General features: G+C 36.5%; 1 protein-coding gene across 3 annotated transcripts in view; it reads right to left on the bottom strand.

Annotated features, from left to right (window-relative positions):
* Positions 1 to 19,416, bottom strand: part of ACER3 (alkaline ceramidase 3) — a 56,273-nt gene that overhangs the window by 17,064 nt on the left and 19,793 nt on the right. For all 3 annotated transcript variants that reach the window (XM_063148684.1, XM_063148688.1, XM_063148685.1), the window contains exons 3-6: positions 12,730 to 12,782; positions 8,559 to 8,611; positions 6,352 to 6,433; positions 5,193 to 5,228 (exon numbers count right to left, since the gene is read on the bottom strand). In XM_063148684.1, coding sequence (XP_063004754.1) covers positions 5,193 to 5,228; positions 6,352 to 6,433; positions 8,559 to 8,611; positions 12,730 to 12,782 — 224 coding nt within the window. The remainder of the gene's footprint in view (positions 1 to 5,192; positions 5,229 to 6,351; positions 6,434 to 8,558; positions 8,612 to 12,729; positions 12,783 to 19,416) is intronic.

The raw sequence follows: 19,416 nt of genomic DNA, 5'->3' as shown, positions 1-19,416 counted from the left end.
AATATTATGTAAAAAAAGAAAAATCTGCCTTATTCAAATTAGCTCAAATTTTTCCATTCCTTTAACTTCTTTTGTCTTTCTTGTCTTTAACTAAGACATCATTTAAATGACAGATGACAACCCAAGCAAGTTTTCTGCTATTTTGTCTCACACTGCCATTAAACTGTAAGCCAAAGAACATAATTTTACTGCAATTGAAACAAAAAGAAAGATCAGAATCTCAATCTTCTGTTACCACTAGACAGTTCCCTCTTTGCTGTTTCAGATGCAAATAAAGCTCTGCATATTTCAGCTTTGAAGGTATCTTTACAATTGAGGGAAAAATCCAAAGTCTGATGAAGACACAGTGGATTGTGTCATAAGAAGGTGAAATATGAATAACTTCCTAATTCACAAATGGGAAGTAAGCACTTCGGGGCTCAATGTCTGGAAGCATTTTTAATGTGGAGGCAATTAAGCAAATCATACATAAATTCACTTATGTAAGTTAGAGGCAAGGTTGAGAGGGAGAGCATACAAAACTGGTTCTTCATCTACCCTTCCAGTACAGAAAGCAGCAATAAGCTGCTATTTCCACTTCTCTGTTTCCTCTACTCCTGGCTTTCTACCTATCTTTGGTTAATAAAGTCAATTTATCAGCCTCAAATATTAGTATTCACATTGGGCACTGTACTGAGAGATTTTGGGTTCTTGGCAACCAGCTTATCTAATACTCCAACCAGCTATCAAAAGATAGTTCAATACTTGAATGTGGAAGCTATATTTGCAATTTGCAAAAAAGAAAACTGAGCTCTACATGGGTCTGGATTTCTAGAGAAGAAATGTGAGCTGAGAGAAAAAGGAAGGACAACCCCAAGATGACTCTGAAACACCAAGCAACTCGGCACAGTTACAGCTGTGTAGCACCACATGCTGCCTTGACAGCTCCTGAATGAACCACCTCAGATTCACTGGGGTTGGTCCTGTTTAGATGCATGCATGTGATAGCAAAATGACACACAAGTCACTGCTGCTGTAGAGCTTCTGGGACACTGTCTGCCACAGAAAGCCAAGCTTCCTCTCCAAGGACTTGTAGAGCTGAGCCTCAGGAGAGTCAGAATATCCTTCCTCATTCCCTAAGATACTGTGCAGGTAGAAGCACCAGCCAGAATGAAAGCTGTACTCGCTTGGGAAGACATCCCCCAATGAACTGTGTAAGAGTGAAATGTCACTCAAGTTAGTTTTATACGTGCTCATCAGCAGGACAATGCCAGAACAGAAAAAGCTCTGTGGTGTAGACACACCTGAAAAGGTCATTTTGAACAGAATACTGGGGAACCTGAATGTACAGAAAGTAAGAACACATTCCATCAAAAGGCACAATGTATCAGCCACAAGCCTACAATTAACTATTGCCTTAGCAGCAGGAGGGACTCTGGAGAGCTATAGGACATCCAGTGGGTCCACATACATCCCCCAAAATGGTGAATCCTGCAATTCTGAACAGGTTGTGCCTGGACATAATATATTCTTCATGCAGTTTCAGGCTCCCTTACATACTTTCATACTTCTACATGTTTCATCTTGATTTCACCTTGTTCTTTGCACTTGTATATTTAAAATACTCCTAGAGAAAAAAAATCTATTAATTTTTTTATTAATGCAAATGAAATGCCTTTTCCTGCCATGCTTACTTTCTTCCTCTTACTCAAAGTCACCTGAAGAAGTAAATCCAATACTTGCATTTTACTTCTATCAAAAGTTAAAAAAAATCCATGGTCATGTTGTTATGCTGTAAACAGTGAACACATCCAGGCACTCCCTCCCCTCCTTTGGTGATCTGTGAATAGTTTAGAACAAGAATAGTTTGTATTTGTCCATCAGTGCATCTCTTCCATTTTGAATCAGTCCTCATCCTCCAGGTATCCCAGTTATCTCTTCATTTCCCCCAGTACTCAGTGATAACGCTGAACTTTGTATCATCACAAATACCAGCAGTACACTCTTCTTTTTCCTGCTAGAGGTTGTTAAAAAAGAAACCAACGAAACAAATCAGTCCCTCTACTGATTCCAAGAAAATTCAGGCTTTTTCATAATCTCCTTTACTAATTTTTCACTAGTCACTACCTTACCCTATTTGCAACTCTCCTACTCATCTGTTCCTCCAGCTGGCTTTGTTTCACATGGGACACCACAAGAACATTCCAGAATGCCTATTTTTTTACATCACATTTCCTAATGTAGAAGAAACAGCTATTTAATCTAATTTTCTATTAACCTTTTAATTATTTGTTTGCTAAAATTTGCCCCAAACTGTCACAGCAGATGACTACACAAATAAAACCGGTTTTTAGAACTATGTCTCTATTCTCATAACTTGCCCCACTAGCTGAATGAGGTTTCTGATCACTCCAAGTGATCAGATATGGCATGCTGCAAGCAGACAAATCAGGATGGAACACATTGCTTTTTATGTAACAACTTCCTAGGCCTCATCATATTAGGAGGAGGCTACTTGTAAGTCTTGAGTTGAAAGTTTAACTTCCAGAGTAACTACTTCTGCTTCCAGGGCTGTCTCTGTATGTCTGTGGATCACTTTACTCTAGCAGCCATTCTTCCCCTGCCCCTTTCCTTGTATACATGTGGTAAACAGTGATGAAGAACTAATCTGATTTAAAATTAATTCTGAGGAGAGTTTCAACCTGTTGAGTTCCATAATCAAATTCAGATGAGAAAATAAATTTGTGTGCCAGATGGAAAAGAGGGGAGAGGCACAGCTGTTTTCTGTGACAATGATACTGGCTTAAAAGCAACCAGGCAGCTGGGACGTAGGGTTGTTTAGCACCTTGAAAATTAGGACTAACAGTGCTCTAGCCTGAGAGATTTGAACATAAGCAAGACAATATATGCCTGTAAAGGCCATTAATATATTTCATTTAATTGATGAGGTGGCAAAAATACTAGATCAGTTGTCAAACAGGAATTGGTTTTTTCCTTCTAATGATGTGCTGCCTCCACCTACCCAAAACACACATCTCATTCCTCCTACAGTTGAAGCACTAAAACTCTTAAAGATCTCCCTTAATATGTGGATGCAGAAAAAGTAGTTGGTCTCTATTGCTACTGTGCTGTGGATAACAAACTGAAATCACCTTTGTGCCCTGCTGGCAGCTGGCAACTTATGAGCCTAAATTGGAAAGACAAGTAGAAAGTAATTTGGGGAAAAATAAGGCTCGGATCCTGGTTGCTAAATATAATAGGATCCTTTTTTCCATTCTTACTGGCCTCCTTCCAGAGGAAAAAAAAAACCAAACCAAAACCATAATCCATACTGAAACAATGAACAATAAAAAGTTATCCTTGTAGTTCTTCCTCTTTTTGCAAGGCTGACAACTCAAAAAGATCACAGACAAACACCTAGAGGAGCCAAATGCTGCTTTATCTCCTGATGCTACTTTCTAACCGAGTAAGAAAAATTGTGATTTAAACTGATTGCATGAGCATATTTAATTTTACTTCAAGTCTAAGTGACTTGAAAAGCAGTTTGAAAATGCTTCCAGAAATTAACTTTTCTTTTTAATGCACTCTAAAATAATGTACAAGTATTAAGAACATAACCCTGTTTAGCTGTGCAGTCAGGGAAATTATTTCCTCAGGATTTACTACATATTTGGCAAAGACTGTGAAAAAATAGGTAGAGTACTTGAACATTTGGAATTTGGCCATAAAGTTATGTTCTCCATAAAAATCAATTTGCCAGGAATTGTTGTAAAAAGTCCAACAATTTTATGGGATCTAAATATTTTCTACGCCAATTCCTCATGTATAAATTATAACAGGGAATTCATATTCTGAACCTAAGAGAAATCAGATGCGGAAAATTAAAGGTCTGGGACACCAGTTTAAACTTGCTCTATTTCCCCCTTTCCCAAAAAATTGTAATATCTACTGTTTTAGTTTTCATGACATGGGGCAACACCTATGTCAATGCATCAAACTGGACTATAGTGAAGCTGTGATGTATTTATTCCAATAAATGCACCTTGGGCAAATAACTGATTAAAGAGATAAAAGTTCATTATAAATACTACGTTTTGCCACTGCTGTTAACAAAACTATTCTAAGTCACTTCATTCAAAACTGGTTATGACCAGCTCAGTAAAAGCACGAGTAATGGTCACTTTCTTCCCAGCCAGTATTTTTCTGCTGGAAATGTAAATAAGGGGAAAAAAGAAAGGATTTAATTAATACCATCAAAAAAAATCCACACTGCAATTTTCTCTTTTATCTACAGGTAGGGTAACAATTCATGTTTCTAGGGGAGATTTTTTGGAGCAGCTGAAGATTTATTCTCTTGATCAGCACTTCACTAATCCACCAACACAAGCCAGTTATCATTTTTACAACTGCTGATGCAGCAGGCACACTTTGACAAGCAGTGGCACTACCAATTTCAAAAATTAAGGCTTTAAAGCTCTGTCCTGCAAAGAGCTCTGTGCTTTTTGCTTGGCAATTTTTCAGCTGTTATCCCTAATCAAAAAATCATAAATGAGGGAAAACTACCCATGGCATACAGAAATGAGCATAATTTCTAACCTCCTGTGAAGAAGTAAGCGATGCAAGTCCTATCCCCAAAGGCAGGGGATGCATATTAATACTCCTGGGCTGCTACAAAAGGAGCCTGTATCAAATGTTCCATTAAGGCTGTACAAAGCAGTCTGCTACATAACCCTAGAAGGCATTCTCTGCTTAAACTCACCTTGAATTTCCACAAAGTAAAACTGAGTAGTTAAAAAACCTAGTAAACTAATGTGCTAAAGCTGAGAGAACGTGGTGCTAAGTCAATCAAGACATCTAATGATGTAAGGTCATAGTTTCAAAGCAGCTGCTAATGGAAAACAGCAGAAAGACTCATTTAGATGTTCCTCTCTCACACACCTTAGGGTCACGTCATTACACTTGCCACTGATGAAAACCATGGGAAATATTAGGTCACAAGCTAAAACACAACACACATTGAAGCATTCAAGTTTTTCAGGTCACTAAGTAAGAGGATGGTGACATGACAGGCAGCAATACTGCTTAAAGAAAAAGCAAACAGCAAATCGTGCTTCCCTTCCATCTTTCTTTCAGCAGTAAAATACCGCAACATATTCCCCTAAAATAGCAAAGTTGAAAACCAAAATTAGCTGCTCCAACAGAACAAGATTTACCTGATGGAATACAGGCTCTTTCAAATCTAGGTAAACCTGGAAAGATTAAAAAAGAGAAATAATTTGCAACAGAACCATCATAATATTATTCATCTAAATATTGCCAAGGCGTCTTCTGTTAGAATCAAGCCATGAGTGCCTGTCCATGCACCATTAAAGTTGATCCAATATTTGAAGTTTCCTCTGGCAGAACCTGAGGTTTTAACTGTGGAATTATTATAAACTAAGAAGCACCAATAAATACCAATATTAACAACTAACATAAAGCTTCTAATTTAATAGAGTTGACTACATCCAAAACCAATTAAGATGCTGAAGTTACCAGATGTTCTCGATACGCACAGCAAGAAGAAAACATACTCAACTCTAATTTGCTTTTCTTGTTTTTGACAATATTTAATCTTTCAATTATTTTACAAAAAGCTTGTAGTTCTTCCTATTTGTAATACAGTTAATTTATGTTCTTGAAGAGGGAAGGGCACTAGACCTCAGGCATAATGTGCCACAAGTGTAAAAAAATTTAGGAGAAATAGAAGAGGCAAGTATTTCGGCAGCTGACTTATAATAATACTTTAATTTTAAAATAAATGTTTATCAATAAAAATTATGTAGGAAATTCCATCTGTGGCTGACAATCAGCATGAAACTGAATTTATTCATACAGGAAGAACACTCCACTGACAAAGGGAGTCAAGTTAGCTGTGACACAAAAAAAATTAGAAGCATTTTAACTAACAGCTAAGTTCTTCTCTTATTCTGCCTGTTTCAGAACACCAGTCTGCATCCTGGACTGGATATAAAAGTTCACTTTTTTGCAGGCAAACAGAATGATTCTTATTTCTACAGATGAATTAAAGTGAGAGAAGCAGGAACATAGCTTATCCAAGGTCTCATACCAAGTCACTGGCAACTGTTTTTCTCACATTCCTGTTCTAGCAACTGGATTATTGCTTTTCTTCCTTATTTATTCTATACAGTGGTTTAGATAGAAAGGTTTTAGGTTTCTCTGGCCAGCAACATAATTTTCTCAACAAAAGAATAATTTGTCATTCTTGACTGGAAGTGACAGAGATTTAGTATTGCCTCTATAACATTTCTCCACTGCCAGAAAAACTGCCAACCTAAGGGTGAAAATGCCATATTAGAAAAAGTTACTTACTATGCTGACTACGACGCTGTATGTTATTAACAAGAAAAGCAGTGCATAATTGACTGTATTCTTGTACTTGAAACATTCATACCTGGAAGAGAGGATAAAGGAGAGAGACAACATTCATCACTTAACCATATAATGGATCCAATTTCCAAGGTATAATATTAGAATTTTTGTGAGAAAAATTGATCCAAATTATTCTTAGGCCCCTCAAGAAATTCTAACTCCTTAAATAAAGACACATTATTGTAAGAAAAAATTCACGCTCTTAGCAGTAAATGTTTTTTAAAAAATCTAAGGCAAAAAAACCCTAACACCAATAAGCTCAAGCATATGCCAAGAAGTAATCCACTCTAAGAAAAGAGTTTGTGAAGCAGAAGTGTTTTCAGAAGGTGCTTACAGAGTGATAATGGATGGCAAATTAGAAATTAGTTTAAAATGCAACACAGCTGTCAAAAACATTACTGAGCAAGCAGCAGTGTAGGAAAAGGACTGCCTGACAAAACACTGAACTCAGATTTGTTAAAATGTAGACTGTTATGGCTTGAATACAGTTGCAGTACATTTGCTAGATTGGGAACTGGTAAAAGTGGAAGGTTAAAGTACCTGACTGCTCCCAGTATGTAAAACAAACAATTAAAATTACCTTCACAATCTCTGCACTACAACTCAGTCTCAGCTGTGATGGAAATACACACACATCCCAGACTGTACCTACATCAGAAAAAAGGTCCAAAAAACCCCAACAAAAATGAAGTTTGAGAAGCCCATTATCATCTGGGCTGGAGGAAGCTGTCTATGTAATTCCAAATTATATCTGTCTAGCTCCTTTTTTTATAAACTTGGAGAAACAGACACCATTGTGAATTGATAAAAGGTAATAAAATAAAAACACACATGGGAAACAAAAAGTCTAAAGGCAGTACAATGTGCTACATTGCAAAATGGCTTGCTGAAGTAATTACACAGTTTGAGAATCAGCAGAACTGAATGATGTATAAGGGAATGTCCTGTGCACAACCACCTGCAACTTACCTTCAAGCTAACCAAAACAATTATTAAAGGCCTCCTAAAATACATATTTGCTCATTTTTTTGAGCATTTTAATTGCTACCAGACATAAATACACAGAATCTTATTTGAGTTAAAAATGCAGTAACAGACTTCAGTACTTTTGAAGATAATAAAGTAACCACTGAACTAAAAAAAAAATAACAACTCAGATATATTTTTATAGCCACTCCTCATGCTTTTTTCTAATCACATTCAAATCAGACAAATGCCAAGGCAATTTCAAGGAGATAGGGAGCTACAGTGGAAATATTTCTACTAAAAGAGGCATTATGATTCTGGTCCTGAATTTGTACAAATCATACTAATGTATGAGTCACAAACTGAGGGCAACTTCCATAGATACGGATTTAGTCCTAAAGCATCCCATCTCCATTGGAAGCAACCAGTAATCTTCACTGAGACATCACAATTTTCAACAGCTGAGTATTTGATATGTTCAAATATTTTTTTTTCTCTTTTAGTCTGCAACAAGTTGATCTATCATTTGGATTTGCCAAGTGACAGAACAAATCATATTAAATCCAGACCTTGCAGCAACAGGCAAGAAAAAGCCAACTTAGGGTATCTTTACAGTTGTCAAATGCTACATTGCTCCCAAAATTAAATGGGATAACATATCCTGGCATCGCATCAAGCTGTCATGCATGTTCCAAGACACTCTGCCCAAAATATGCATTCAACTCCTCATAAAATCTTGTCCCTTTAATTTTCCAGATGAGTGAAAAGCAGGTTTAGCCAGAAACCTGAAATTTGCATTTCGAGCCAGACTACATAATAGAAATATAGCTCAAATAAACTATAATGTTGCTAATTTTGTAGGCATTACTGAAGTTGATTTTATTGTATCTGCTGTTTTTATACAAGTAGCACTGAGTTCTGATTGTATACTACACATTCTTTAATGAGTGGGGCTTTTTTCCTGACTGAAAAAAAAAACCTCACTGGTAAAATATATTTAAATTATCAAAAACTAGGACTAAAGCCAGCCTGGTTCTCTAATATCATAATGCTGTACAAAAACAGATCTCACTGAAAGTAGTAGAAGCTTTCTATACATGCTAAATTTGGCTTTGGAGACTCTACATTTCAAAAGTTAACATTTCATAAATATTCACGAAAAAAAATTAATAAATACTTACAGGCAGTAGACAAACACACAACAACTGTATATCATTGGCAGTTCATCCAACAGCTATAAAAAGCAAAGACATCAAAACATGAAAGCTACTTTTAACTCACAAGCTTGTCTAAGTTAATTAAGGAGAGAGTAAGTCTTAAGTAAACAGGACTTTTAAAGTCATTTGGATATCCATCTTCTGGCTGTACTCTAACACGTAGCACTGTCAAACCCTGTTCAGCTACTGAAGCTGCTGCATTAAAACCTTATTACTCTGAATCTTTTGAATATTATGCTTCATAAACGCCCACACATTCAAAGAGTCTTGACATTTTTGCTGCTCATACCTCTTAAAATATTTGTAAGAATTAATTCTGTAAAGCCAGGCTGAAGACCTTCCCATCTATGGCCTTAGTGTCAGTAGCATCTTCTTACTTGACAGAGAAATTGTAATGTAATATTTCCATAGCATGAAATACAATTTTAGTCCATTAGGATGGGCAATATGCTCACATGTTTACTTCCTAATTTTAGAAATTTCTTACATTGCTTTAATTCAGAGACAGGGTTTTTTTTTGTTTGATGTGGGGTTCTTTTGGGCTATTTTGTTGGGTTTCTCCCAGAAATTATGATGGCATATAATGTTTTATTATCTTAAATAATTTTTATATTTTGGGAGAAGACTGATGTGTTACAGCTGAAACAGTTATTTCTCCAGGAACTTGGCATCTTAATGAACAGAATTAAAATGGTAATCACAACAAAGTTGATTTCTCATTAGCAGGTAAACTCAAAATTGCCATTTATCATTGTAAGAAAGAATCATAGCATCATTTTCTTGTAAAATTTCTCACCAAAGAACTTTCAGGAATTTCTGCTTATAAACATACAATTAAACTTACCTCCTCGTAAGAAAGACTGAAAATATTTCTTTCATGAAAATGGGAATGAAAAAGGATAGAAATGGATCAATGAAGATCCATAGCCTCTGATTTCTAATATGTTAAGCAAACATTAATAGTTAGGGCTTTTAGAACTTTTAGAGCTTGACTTTTAAGAAAAACAAGAACTAGATGCAAAAAAGATTTTGACCTTTTTCCATCATCACTCAAAGTTCTTGGTGGCTGTGTCTGTAAATAGTTTTCCTACCATTGCTACAAGGTACTTAACAAGTTCATAACCATGTTATTCTGAGCAATGAAACTTGTTAAAAGCAGTAAGCAGCTTACTCAAACTCTTTTATAAAGCCAGTCTGATTCTGCTTGGTTTGGAAGAATTTTCTAACTGCACAGTCAAAAACTTCATCTTAGCTTTGAAGTTTCCTATTGTGGGGAAAAAAGAAAGAAAAAAAAAGAAAAAAAAAAAGTGGATCTAATTCTTTACAGGAGGAGAGAGATCCATTACCTTGAGTGTGAAGTATTAGCTTGGTGTGATTTGGTCATATAAAGCTCAGGAACTGTTTCACAAGAGTGCTCAACAGCTCTGCTGCCAAGCTGCCACTGATAGGGCAGATGCTGCCTCTTCCCCCACACTGCCACTGCTTCTCTCCAGTGGGGGGATCTGACTGGTCTGACTTACAGGGAGCAGGTGCAGGTGCTGAGCCAGCACACAACCAACCTTGCAGAGCAGGGTTAAAATCCCAGGACCTGTGCATTACAGGGTCAGGGACCACAACAGGCAGCACAAAGACAGTATCAGGAACATTGGCAGCAGCTGAAGCTAGCGGGCATGTTCCATGCCACCTTGCCATCACAGTAGTTTATCTTTGCTGTGATGCCTTAGAGGGGACAAAAGAGAAGCAATTGCTGAATTCAGCTTCATAGTAATATATTTTATAAATTCAGAGATGTGCCTTTCCAAGGCTGATAGGCATTAGCTACAGGATTAATTCATGTGGTTATTAAAGAGTGTGAGTCATTTAACACCTCATTAAAGAAAAAGGTGGGGGAAGAACGAGAAATACAATACAGGAAAATCTTTCAAATTTGGACAGGTGCTTACACTCTTAAGTTCATATGCTGGCAGCATCTCAGGGATATTACAGTAGCAACAAAGAGCCTCTCAAAAGATCTTAACTAAAATTTGCATGCAGAAGACAATGACTTCTGTATCCAAAGGAATTAATGCTTCTACGAATACTGTCAAAGGCATGCCTGGACAATGAAGAACCATGGAAAAAAGGGAACTCAGGGAGCTGATTTCACTGGCTAAATAAGTATTTTGTGCATTCCTCAAGAATCCAATCAAGTAAATCCCCATAAAAAAAAAAAAACAACAAAAAAAAAAAACCAGAAAAGGGGTGAACTCCTCAGAAGTATTCTAAACAACTGCTTTCAAGAACAGAAGTGTTCACATTTTTCTTAATTAAGCAAATTGAATTGATCATTTACAGTATTAAGACTGCAAAACAAATGTAAAAAAAAGTCTCCTTGAATAACTATGCTGATTTTTAAACATAACAAGGGATAAAGTGAATGAAGAAAGTTTATTTACAAGTTGAACTGTTTCCTCCATGGTGATCAGAAAGCAAACAATTGGAATAATTATGGACCACTTGTGGATTTCACTTAGCTGCCAAAATAAATGTACTTTCCCTGCCTCACACGAAGCCTTTTACATCCGTTGACAAGATGATGCAAGACATTCCTGTTTCCTCATCATCTGCTTCTGCCCCACTTTATTCACCACAGTTCATAGGTCCCTTAGTTGTTCTTATGCAACACAAGAAGTATTGAGCAAGTAGCAGCAAAGTGATTTGGAAAACCCCACCTGAAACAAAACAAACAAAAACCTACAATCTCTCCATTCATAAAAGGTTTTAAGTCTGGATCATTTTAATGATCCTGATTTCGGGGTGCCCTTGCTCACCTCTACATCAGTGTGAGAAAGAGGATTTGAAATACTGGCCATGATAGAAGCAAGGAGCTGAGGGAAGTAATATGAAAAAGGTGGAAATTCAATGCAGTTTCAACACCAAATACAGGTAAATGGCACCCTAATTTGGGAGAGAGTGGTGAAATGGCTGTACAAACCACATTTTCATGCCAAGAAAAGCACCAAATATTCTCACATGGTGACAACAGTACACTCTGTGGAAGCTGACAGTCTCCACCACATGCCAGAGATACAAACCAGAGCATTATGGAGGCAAACATCAAACAATCAGCAATATGTAGGTCCCACTGTGATCAGCAAAAATGCAGGATTCAATTCAGCTGCCACAGCATAGTTGCCTAATGCCACCTGAGATGCTCTCTCACTCCCAATACACCCATCCAAGACTGGCAGATGTGACAGGAGTCTAAGAAACCTGCACCTCTGTGGTAGGGAAGCTGGAGGCTTGAGAGAACACTCACAGGGTCAAAATAACACTAAACATTTCTGTTTAGACAAATGAATCTTTTTTGAGCAAAGATTGCCAATGGAGTCTGGACAATGATTCAGCCCAGCCAACTGCCTGTCTCCACTCCACTGATTAAACTGTATTTCCACTGACTGTGGTGGGAACACAGACTTCCAGCACACACTTTTAAATGTAGGTTTCTTAATCTTGAACAACATCCCACTTCACCCTGACTTAATTCAAAGATGCATTTCCTTATTCTTTGCAGATGTAAAAGAGGACAACAGGACAAGACTTCCTGTGTCCATTTAGAAAACAGGAAATACCAGGACAATCTCTATGTCCTGTGACTTGTTACAGAATGCTGTCTACTTGAAAATAGAGGGAAAATGACTCAATTACCACTACTCAGTAGATACTGATTTCAGTATTAATGCTACAGCTCCATCTAGATAAACAGAAACATAAAGATGAGAAAAGTTACAATAAATAGCAATAACTCCAGTTTATACTGCTTGCTATTATGCCAAAGCTGTGAGAATTTTAAAATAACATCTTGTGTAAAAAGATAACATGATTTCCCAGAGGATAAATTGTCCTTTACCACCATAAGCAATTGATGATAGCTCTTATTTTAGATGCAAGTACATATTTCTGTATATAATCGGTGGAAAATACCTACTGAAACAAGACCTGCATTACTGCCTTGTTGAGAGCAGGAGTGATGTACAATGATACTTAAGGTAGATTAACTCATTTTATGCAAGTTTCATCTAGACAAGAAATGGCAAAATGACTGTACAGCAAGATAGGCACAGAAAATGATTCACAGCTACTTATCAGTACTCACCTGCATTTCATACTTCAGGGTCATGTGAAAGCACCAAGATCCCAATCCCACAGCTGAAAACAAATCAAAACTATCATCAGCATAATAGTACCCATGTAAAATTTTCAGGTACATTAACTTAAATGCATGAAATGCATGCTTAACTGTGAGAAAGAAATTAGAACATCAGCATTCTACTGCAGAGACAACCCCCCCTTTTTCCACAGCCTTCTACTTTATATATTAGTCACCAATGAAATCCCTGAATTTATGGGGCTTTGTGAATGTCCTCTTTAATTCCTCTCAGTACTGTGTCCTATGAATTGGGCATAATCTCAAAGAGGAGAGGAGCAGAGGGAATCCAGAATGAATGGAATATTATATATCAATCTATCTTTTCCCTTTTTTTTAAATTTTAAGTGAATTAAGATTTCTCTGTTCCAACTCTTCTATAAGGCAAAGCATCATTCAATAACCAGTACTCCTGAAAGCCTCTCAGTATTTCTGCTCACTGTCCAGTTTTAAAACATGTATTTTACCAAAAGCTTTTTGTTGTCTCCATAAAACATGGTGTTAATAACACCAAGGTCTGGGGTTTGATACCCACAGGGGCTGCTCATTAAAGAGCTAGGCTCAATGATTATTGTGGCTCCCTTCCAACTCAAGACTACTCAGTGATTCAAAAACAGAAGTGAATTGCTACTAGAACTCAGAACTAGAAATTCAAGGTAAACAAACCAACCTGACATAGGGTGGATTTGTTTTGTGATATGAGAACACCATTTCCAAGCCTTCTCTATAGAAAGATGAGCTTCTAAGAAATTATTTCTATTTATTTGAAATACTTTCTTTACACATTCTGAGTTTACTTCTGAAATTACTTTATGAGACATATACTTTGCCTATACAGTTTTTTCAGTCAGGCATGAATAATGCTTCTTGGAAGTTAGATTTCTCTGTTTAGAGGAAAGCTGGTACAGTATTTAATACATCATTCATTACTTTGAAATATTATCAGTAAAACACTCTCAATAAACACTAGCTCAGTTTTATATTGCAAGAACAAGTACAGTAATGTGATATCTTGTCTTCCTTCAAGAAATTATGTTTTACCTCAGACTGTAGTTTTAGAGAAAGCCAAGTAATTTGCACTCAAGTCTTGATCACTTAGTAGTGCTGCTATATTTTGTGGCTAGACTATCACCTTGTCTACACACACCAGTCAAGTTTCACTGATGCATAAACAAGAATTCTATCTCTCTGTACTCTCTAAAGGATTGCCAAGACAGTCAAGAGACATGTCTGGAGATGCTTCCTTAGCTGTTATTAACTAAAACTGTGATTATTACACTTACTCAAGGAAATTAAATACCTAAGCATGTAGCTTTACTGAAATACAAAACTACTTTACTGTAATACAGCAACATTTCAAAATGTATTACCAAACACTTCAATGTCATTATTTCTCTGGGAAAATTAAGCAGAGTTCCTACCAGAAAACAAACAACCACATGCACTTCTGTAAATTTTGATTACATTGGTTTGCTTCTGAAAAATCTTTCCAAACAGCAAGCTATAACTGCTTTCACCTTCATTAAGATTCTGATGAGAAATTCTCATAACCATTTTTCTATGTATACAGAATATGTGACAACAACTGTTCATTCTGGAGGAAAAAACCCATTAAAATCATCATTAAAATAGTGCCATCCATTATCCTGTCTGTCACAGAATACAAACTCTTACAATTTATAATAAATGTCATTCTCAAGTACGGGCAAAACCATTGCATAAGAAATTTCAACAGATTTTAAATTAGCAAAATATGTGGTTGGGGTTTTCTTGTTCGTTTTTGTTAATGTTATTTGTGTTAATAAATCTCAACAATCAAGGAATTCCTCTCCTTCCTCCTATACAGTAAGAAGCAATTATTTCTACACTAATTCTTCTTCAGTCCTTGAAAAAAATCTAGCATGCTGCAGATATTAGTATTTCAAGTTCATTAATCCCATGACTATAGGTAGTTTTTACAGTTAAAATTCATAGAACCCCTCTTTCTTCTGTGCAATAATCACACCTGGAGTTTCTCTGATTATGAAATTTTACTATGCATTGTAGAAAAATAATGTTTTATTTATAGTATCTATATAAAATAGATTCCTGGAAGAAGAAAAGCTTACAGGGACAGATCTTATGGTTCCAGGCTCGAGACATTTTTAAGAAATATCTACTTCACAAAAATCATCTGCAATGAGACATTCTGCCAGCTTTGTACTTTTCAAAATATGAGTGATCACAATCACTGCAATGACACAAGTTTTCAAGAGAAGCAACTCTCCCATACAGCCACTGACACACTGAACAATAAATTTGCTCCTTACCTTGTAAGCAGCTTTCATATTTAGGTGGGTTTTTTTGGCAAAGGAGCTTAACTCACTAAAAGCTGCATATTGGTTGGGAAGCTTTAACACCATCTGAAGCAGTAAGTACCATTTCCTCTCTAACTACTGTAACTCATTTTTCATAAATGCTACAAGTCACTTGGCATTTTTACATCAGTGAACCTCCCAAGTTACAGGGGATATTTATAAATTATGTATTAAGCACAGAATACACATTAAATCACATTATTATTAGATCAAAATTGCACTTCAGAAGACTAGAAATGCAAAGTCAGGGCTGTTGCTCTATGCAGACTAACAGGGTCTTTTTCTGTCCTGCAGCAAACACGCTGTGTGGTTACTACCAGGGGATAAAATAGTGGTTGCTATGATGATGTAAAATCAATGCACCTACAAACTTTACCTCATACAAATACTGTCAAAAAACTTATGGGCAATACCTATGACTAGAAATAATTGAATATTATACAAAAGATCCAGCTCTATATATGAACTCTATAAACCTCCAGGATTTTAATCCTAGAGGGATTTTTTTCAATAGTTTTAGGAAGTATTAGAAGCATCAGATAATCAGTGATAATTCAGTTTGATGTAACTATTCCACCAGCACTCAAAATTCTCATTATGAGCCTAAATCCTTTACAGAAAAAGCAGTTCATTAGGATTTCACAGAAATGGTAACTATACAGGCACTGTATGAAAATATTCCAAAGGAAGTATGCTCCAGATGCAAATACCATTATTTAAGTATCTAGACATGAACTAGTTGTCAAAGCTTCCACTAAGAGAATGTCATTATTAAGAGTAAAGCAGCTGGCCAAACAGGTGTTTTATAACAAGTGAGATGATTCTCCTGACTTTACTGACTGCACTGGCAGACACATACATTTAGGCGTTTAAATTTGCAGCTAAATTCCGTTTTATTTTTTTACAATGGCAGAACCTAATTAAAGATAAACAACAACACACTGCACTATTAAAAGTTAAAGAATGAAACAAGATGAAAAAGTAGAATTAAATTAACTACTTTTAATGGATTATTTTGTGTTGCAATGGTTTCCCCTCCACAGCATAAGAGACAGGAGAGACACTGGTTACTCCAGAGGTACAGCTCTACAATTCACGCCCAGCTTGGCTGGTACTGCTCCCAGACTCTGCGGTACAAGTGAGTTGTTGGAACAGTCTGTGCTATGAATGTGGCCTGTTCCAAATGAGCACTTTCCCCAGGCAGCTTCCAGGCACAGCCCAGCAGCCGGCAGAGTCCGGGGCCCACGCTCAGCAGCAATCTGTACGTGGTCACCTTGTTTTGGAGGCTAAGATGAACAGACACGGGCTGTTCCTCGCTGCCTGGCTTCAGCACTCAGGAATGTTCCCAGCCACAGCTGATTTAACAACACTGACATGGCCCTGGGAGCTTCTCTACAGGTGTTAGGTAAGAAGAAGCGAATTAACTCTGACTGAAGAGGTTCTAACAACTGTTTTCACAGACACAGAGTTTCACTGGAAATTAGATTTAATAAGTTGCTTAAGAGTTCCTATGGCTATTCCTAATATAGAAAAATTTTTACACCTTTTTTCTTTCCTCCACTTTGGCACTGCTTGAATGACTGAGCCTTTATTAAACAGGCCAAATTTCCAAATTTCAAGTGAAATATCTAACAAACATTACTTCATCAAGTGCTTTCTTATTTCATTAGGTCCAGAAGTTACACTTCTTTATATATGTACTTATATACACACAAAGTTTTTTAAAAATCGAGACCCTTCAAAATCACAGTTCCCCAAGATGTATGATGAACTGGCATGTGTAGAACCTGACACAACACTCCAGAATTATAAGGAACTACTCAAAACCAACTGCTTATTCCTTGAGGTAGGAATGGTCTGATTATTTGTTCCACCTACTTCAGGTGACGCAACTTACTGAAATAATGGCTTAAGATTATTCTTCATAATTTATATGCTGATTAAATGGTTCTCTACAGCTTAAAAATCATACACAGGTCCAACTGAGTTAATTGAGAACATGCACTTTATGCTGAAAGGCAGCTGAGAACAGTGTGCTGTATCTCAAAGGCCTTGCTGAAAAGTGTACCTCAGTATTGGCACCAGTACGAACAAGAAATTTATTTGAACAATTATTCAGAAATACCCCTTGTTGTGCTGCCAAGATCTTACCATGTATATGAAACAAACAGAACTTTCATAGTGCAAAATGCATTTACTTCAAAAAGGAAATAAATGTCAACCAAAGAGATTGTGGGTATAAAAGGCAAGAACTGAACACGGTGTGGTAAAACACAAAGAAAATGACAATCAGCTAAATGTCTGGAAGCATGCAAAAGAAGCAGCTGATTTGGATCAAAATAATGTCTAGAAACAACACCTCATGTTCTCAAATGCTAACAGATTTAATTTTAACGTTGGCTTTGACAGCTGTCTTTTAGTATCTTGTAAAATCTCAGTAACTATTCAAAATTGCTAAAACCGAACTAAAGTACCCTCCCTTCCACCCCCATCTTCACAGCAGAACTGTTAAAGAATTTCTCCTTTAACAAAAGAACCCTCACTTAGAAGCTCTGCTGCATGGTCTTTAATGAAGCATGCTGTCTCAAGTGAAATCACAAGTGTGTGTTAAATTCACTATCTTTTCACAGATTAAGTCTACATATATTTCTTATAAATTAAATAAATAGAGTGAAACCTGTTAATAAATAGAATTCATACAATGGAAAGCATTCTGTCTGGTACTTCTTACAGAAAGAATTTTCTGTACACTTACTCTATCTCCACTTCAGTATGCCTCTTGTTCAGTCACATGCACAGAGAGAATGGCAATGTTCCTGACATATTTCAACCATATTTAAAATTCTTTTTATGTTTTCATTCACTGCTTTTATTCTGTAGTAGAGCAAATGTTAAGTGGTTTGTGATTCCAAATCATCTTGTTCCTGTTTTTCACTGCAAACTATAAAGTCTTCTACATCTCTTTACATCTTTCAACTGCTGTAAAACAGGATTACAAATATTGAAGCAGACACAAAGCAGAAGGGAAACACTTTTGGGAGAGACCTTTAATGTTAGGTTCCAACATATGAGATAAAAATCAAGCCATTTATCACTTCAGACAGGAATCAAAGCCAACTCAGTCACAGTTGAGAACTAGATGGAACTCAGGACTGCCTTCCAGCACTGCTGTCTTAATACAGGCTGAGCTCCCCCTTCAGCAACACCAGAGAGAGGAAAAATTGAAATACAAGGTATTTACTGTGATCAAAGACAGTTGGGTTTGCTGGCTTTTTGTTTGTTTTTTTGTTGTTTTTTTTCTTAGTGTTTTTTTTGGTGTTGTTTGGGTTTTTTTTTGGTTTTTTAAAAAATATTTTAAACATTGAATGGGATATGAGAAATGCCCATCTGCTGTGACAGCCTGACATTCTGGTCAGATAGTGACTGCACGTTCTGTCCATCATAAACTGTCACTGACAGAGGTCGCCACAAATCATGGTGAAAACAGCTTCAAACTGAATTTTAATTTAAGGAGTTCCTTTTCATAGTTTAAATAGAATGGCAGTATGGGACACTTTGATTCAAGAACACCCAAAGTCAACTTCAGCAAACATTTACAGATCACTTCTACCACCTCTTTTTAAAAGTAATCCCTGACCTTTAAGAATTCTCTCTGTTTCATACTGAGACAAAAATTAGTAATTACATGAAACCATAGAAAGCCTACAAGTGGCTTATTAGAAAGTGCTCAGACAATATGAAAAGCAGTGCATTGTTGCTGTCTATATTTCACATAGATCAGGAAAGCTAATATAACTGAAAACTGGTGAATTTGCACCTTGTGTATGTTACAGTTTAACTGGTATCAAGGATACATTTAGCACATGGATATGCATTTTTCAACAAGGTCCATCCAAATACATAACAGGCCAATTTTAAAAGTAACTTTTATCAATCCCTTACCACTCCAAAGACAGGGGAAAACCTCCATAAAGACAGGAGCTATAGCAAATACAGAAATCCTGTGAAACACAGAAATTCTATGAAATCTAGTTTTGAGACCCAAGTGCCAAATCTGAACCATCTTCAAATGTCTTTTCTCATAAGGAACAACACTTCTAGTCATACAATTAACATTTAAAAGGAAGTCGGTTATTTTCTGAATTTTGTCATTTTAGAATGGACAGACTTCCCTTGAGTTGATCTAAACATGAATATCATGTTGCTCTTCCATTCTTGCAAAACTTCCCAGACATGATGGCTGGGTGATATATGCCAAAGAGGAACTGGAAACAAATTT

This window comes from Melospiza melodia, chromosome 2, assembly GCF_035770615.1.
Source record: "Melospiza melodia melodia isolate bMelMel2 chromosome 2, bMelMel2.pri, whole genome shotgun sequence".
NCBI classification, from domain to species: Eukaryota; Metazoa; Chordata; class Aves; order Passeriformes; family Passerellidae; genus Melospiza; species Melospiza melodia.
This window is presented reverse-complemented; position numbering and strand designations above follow the sequence as displayed.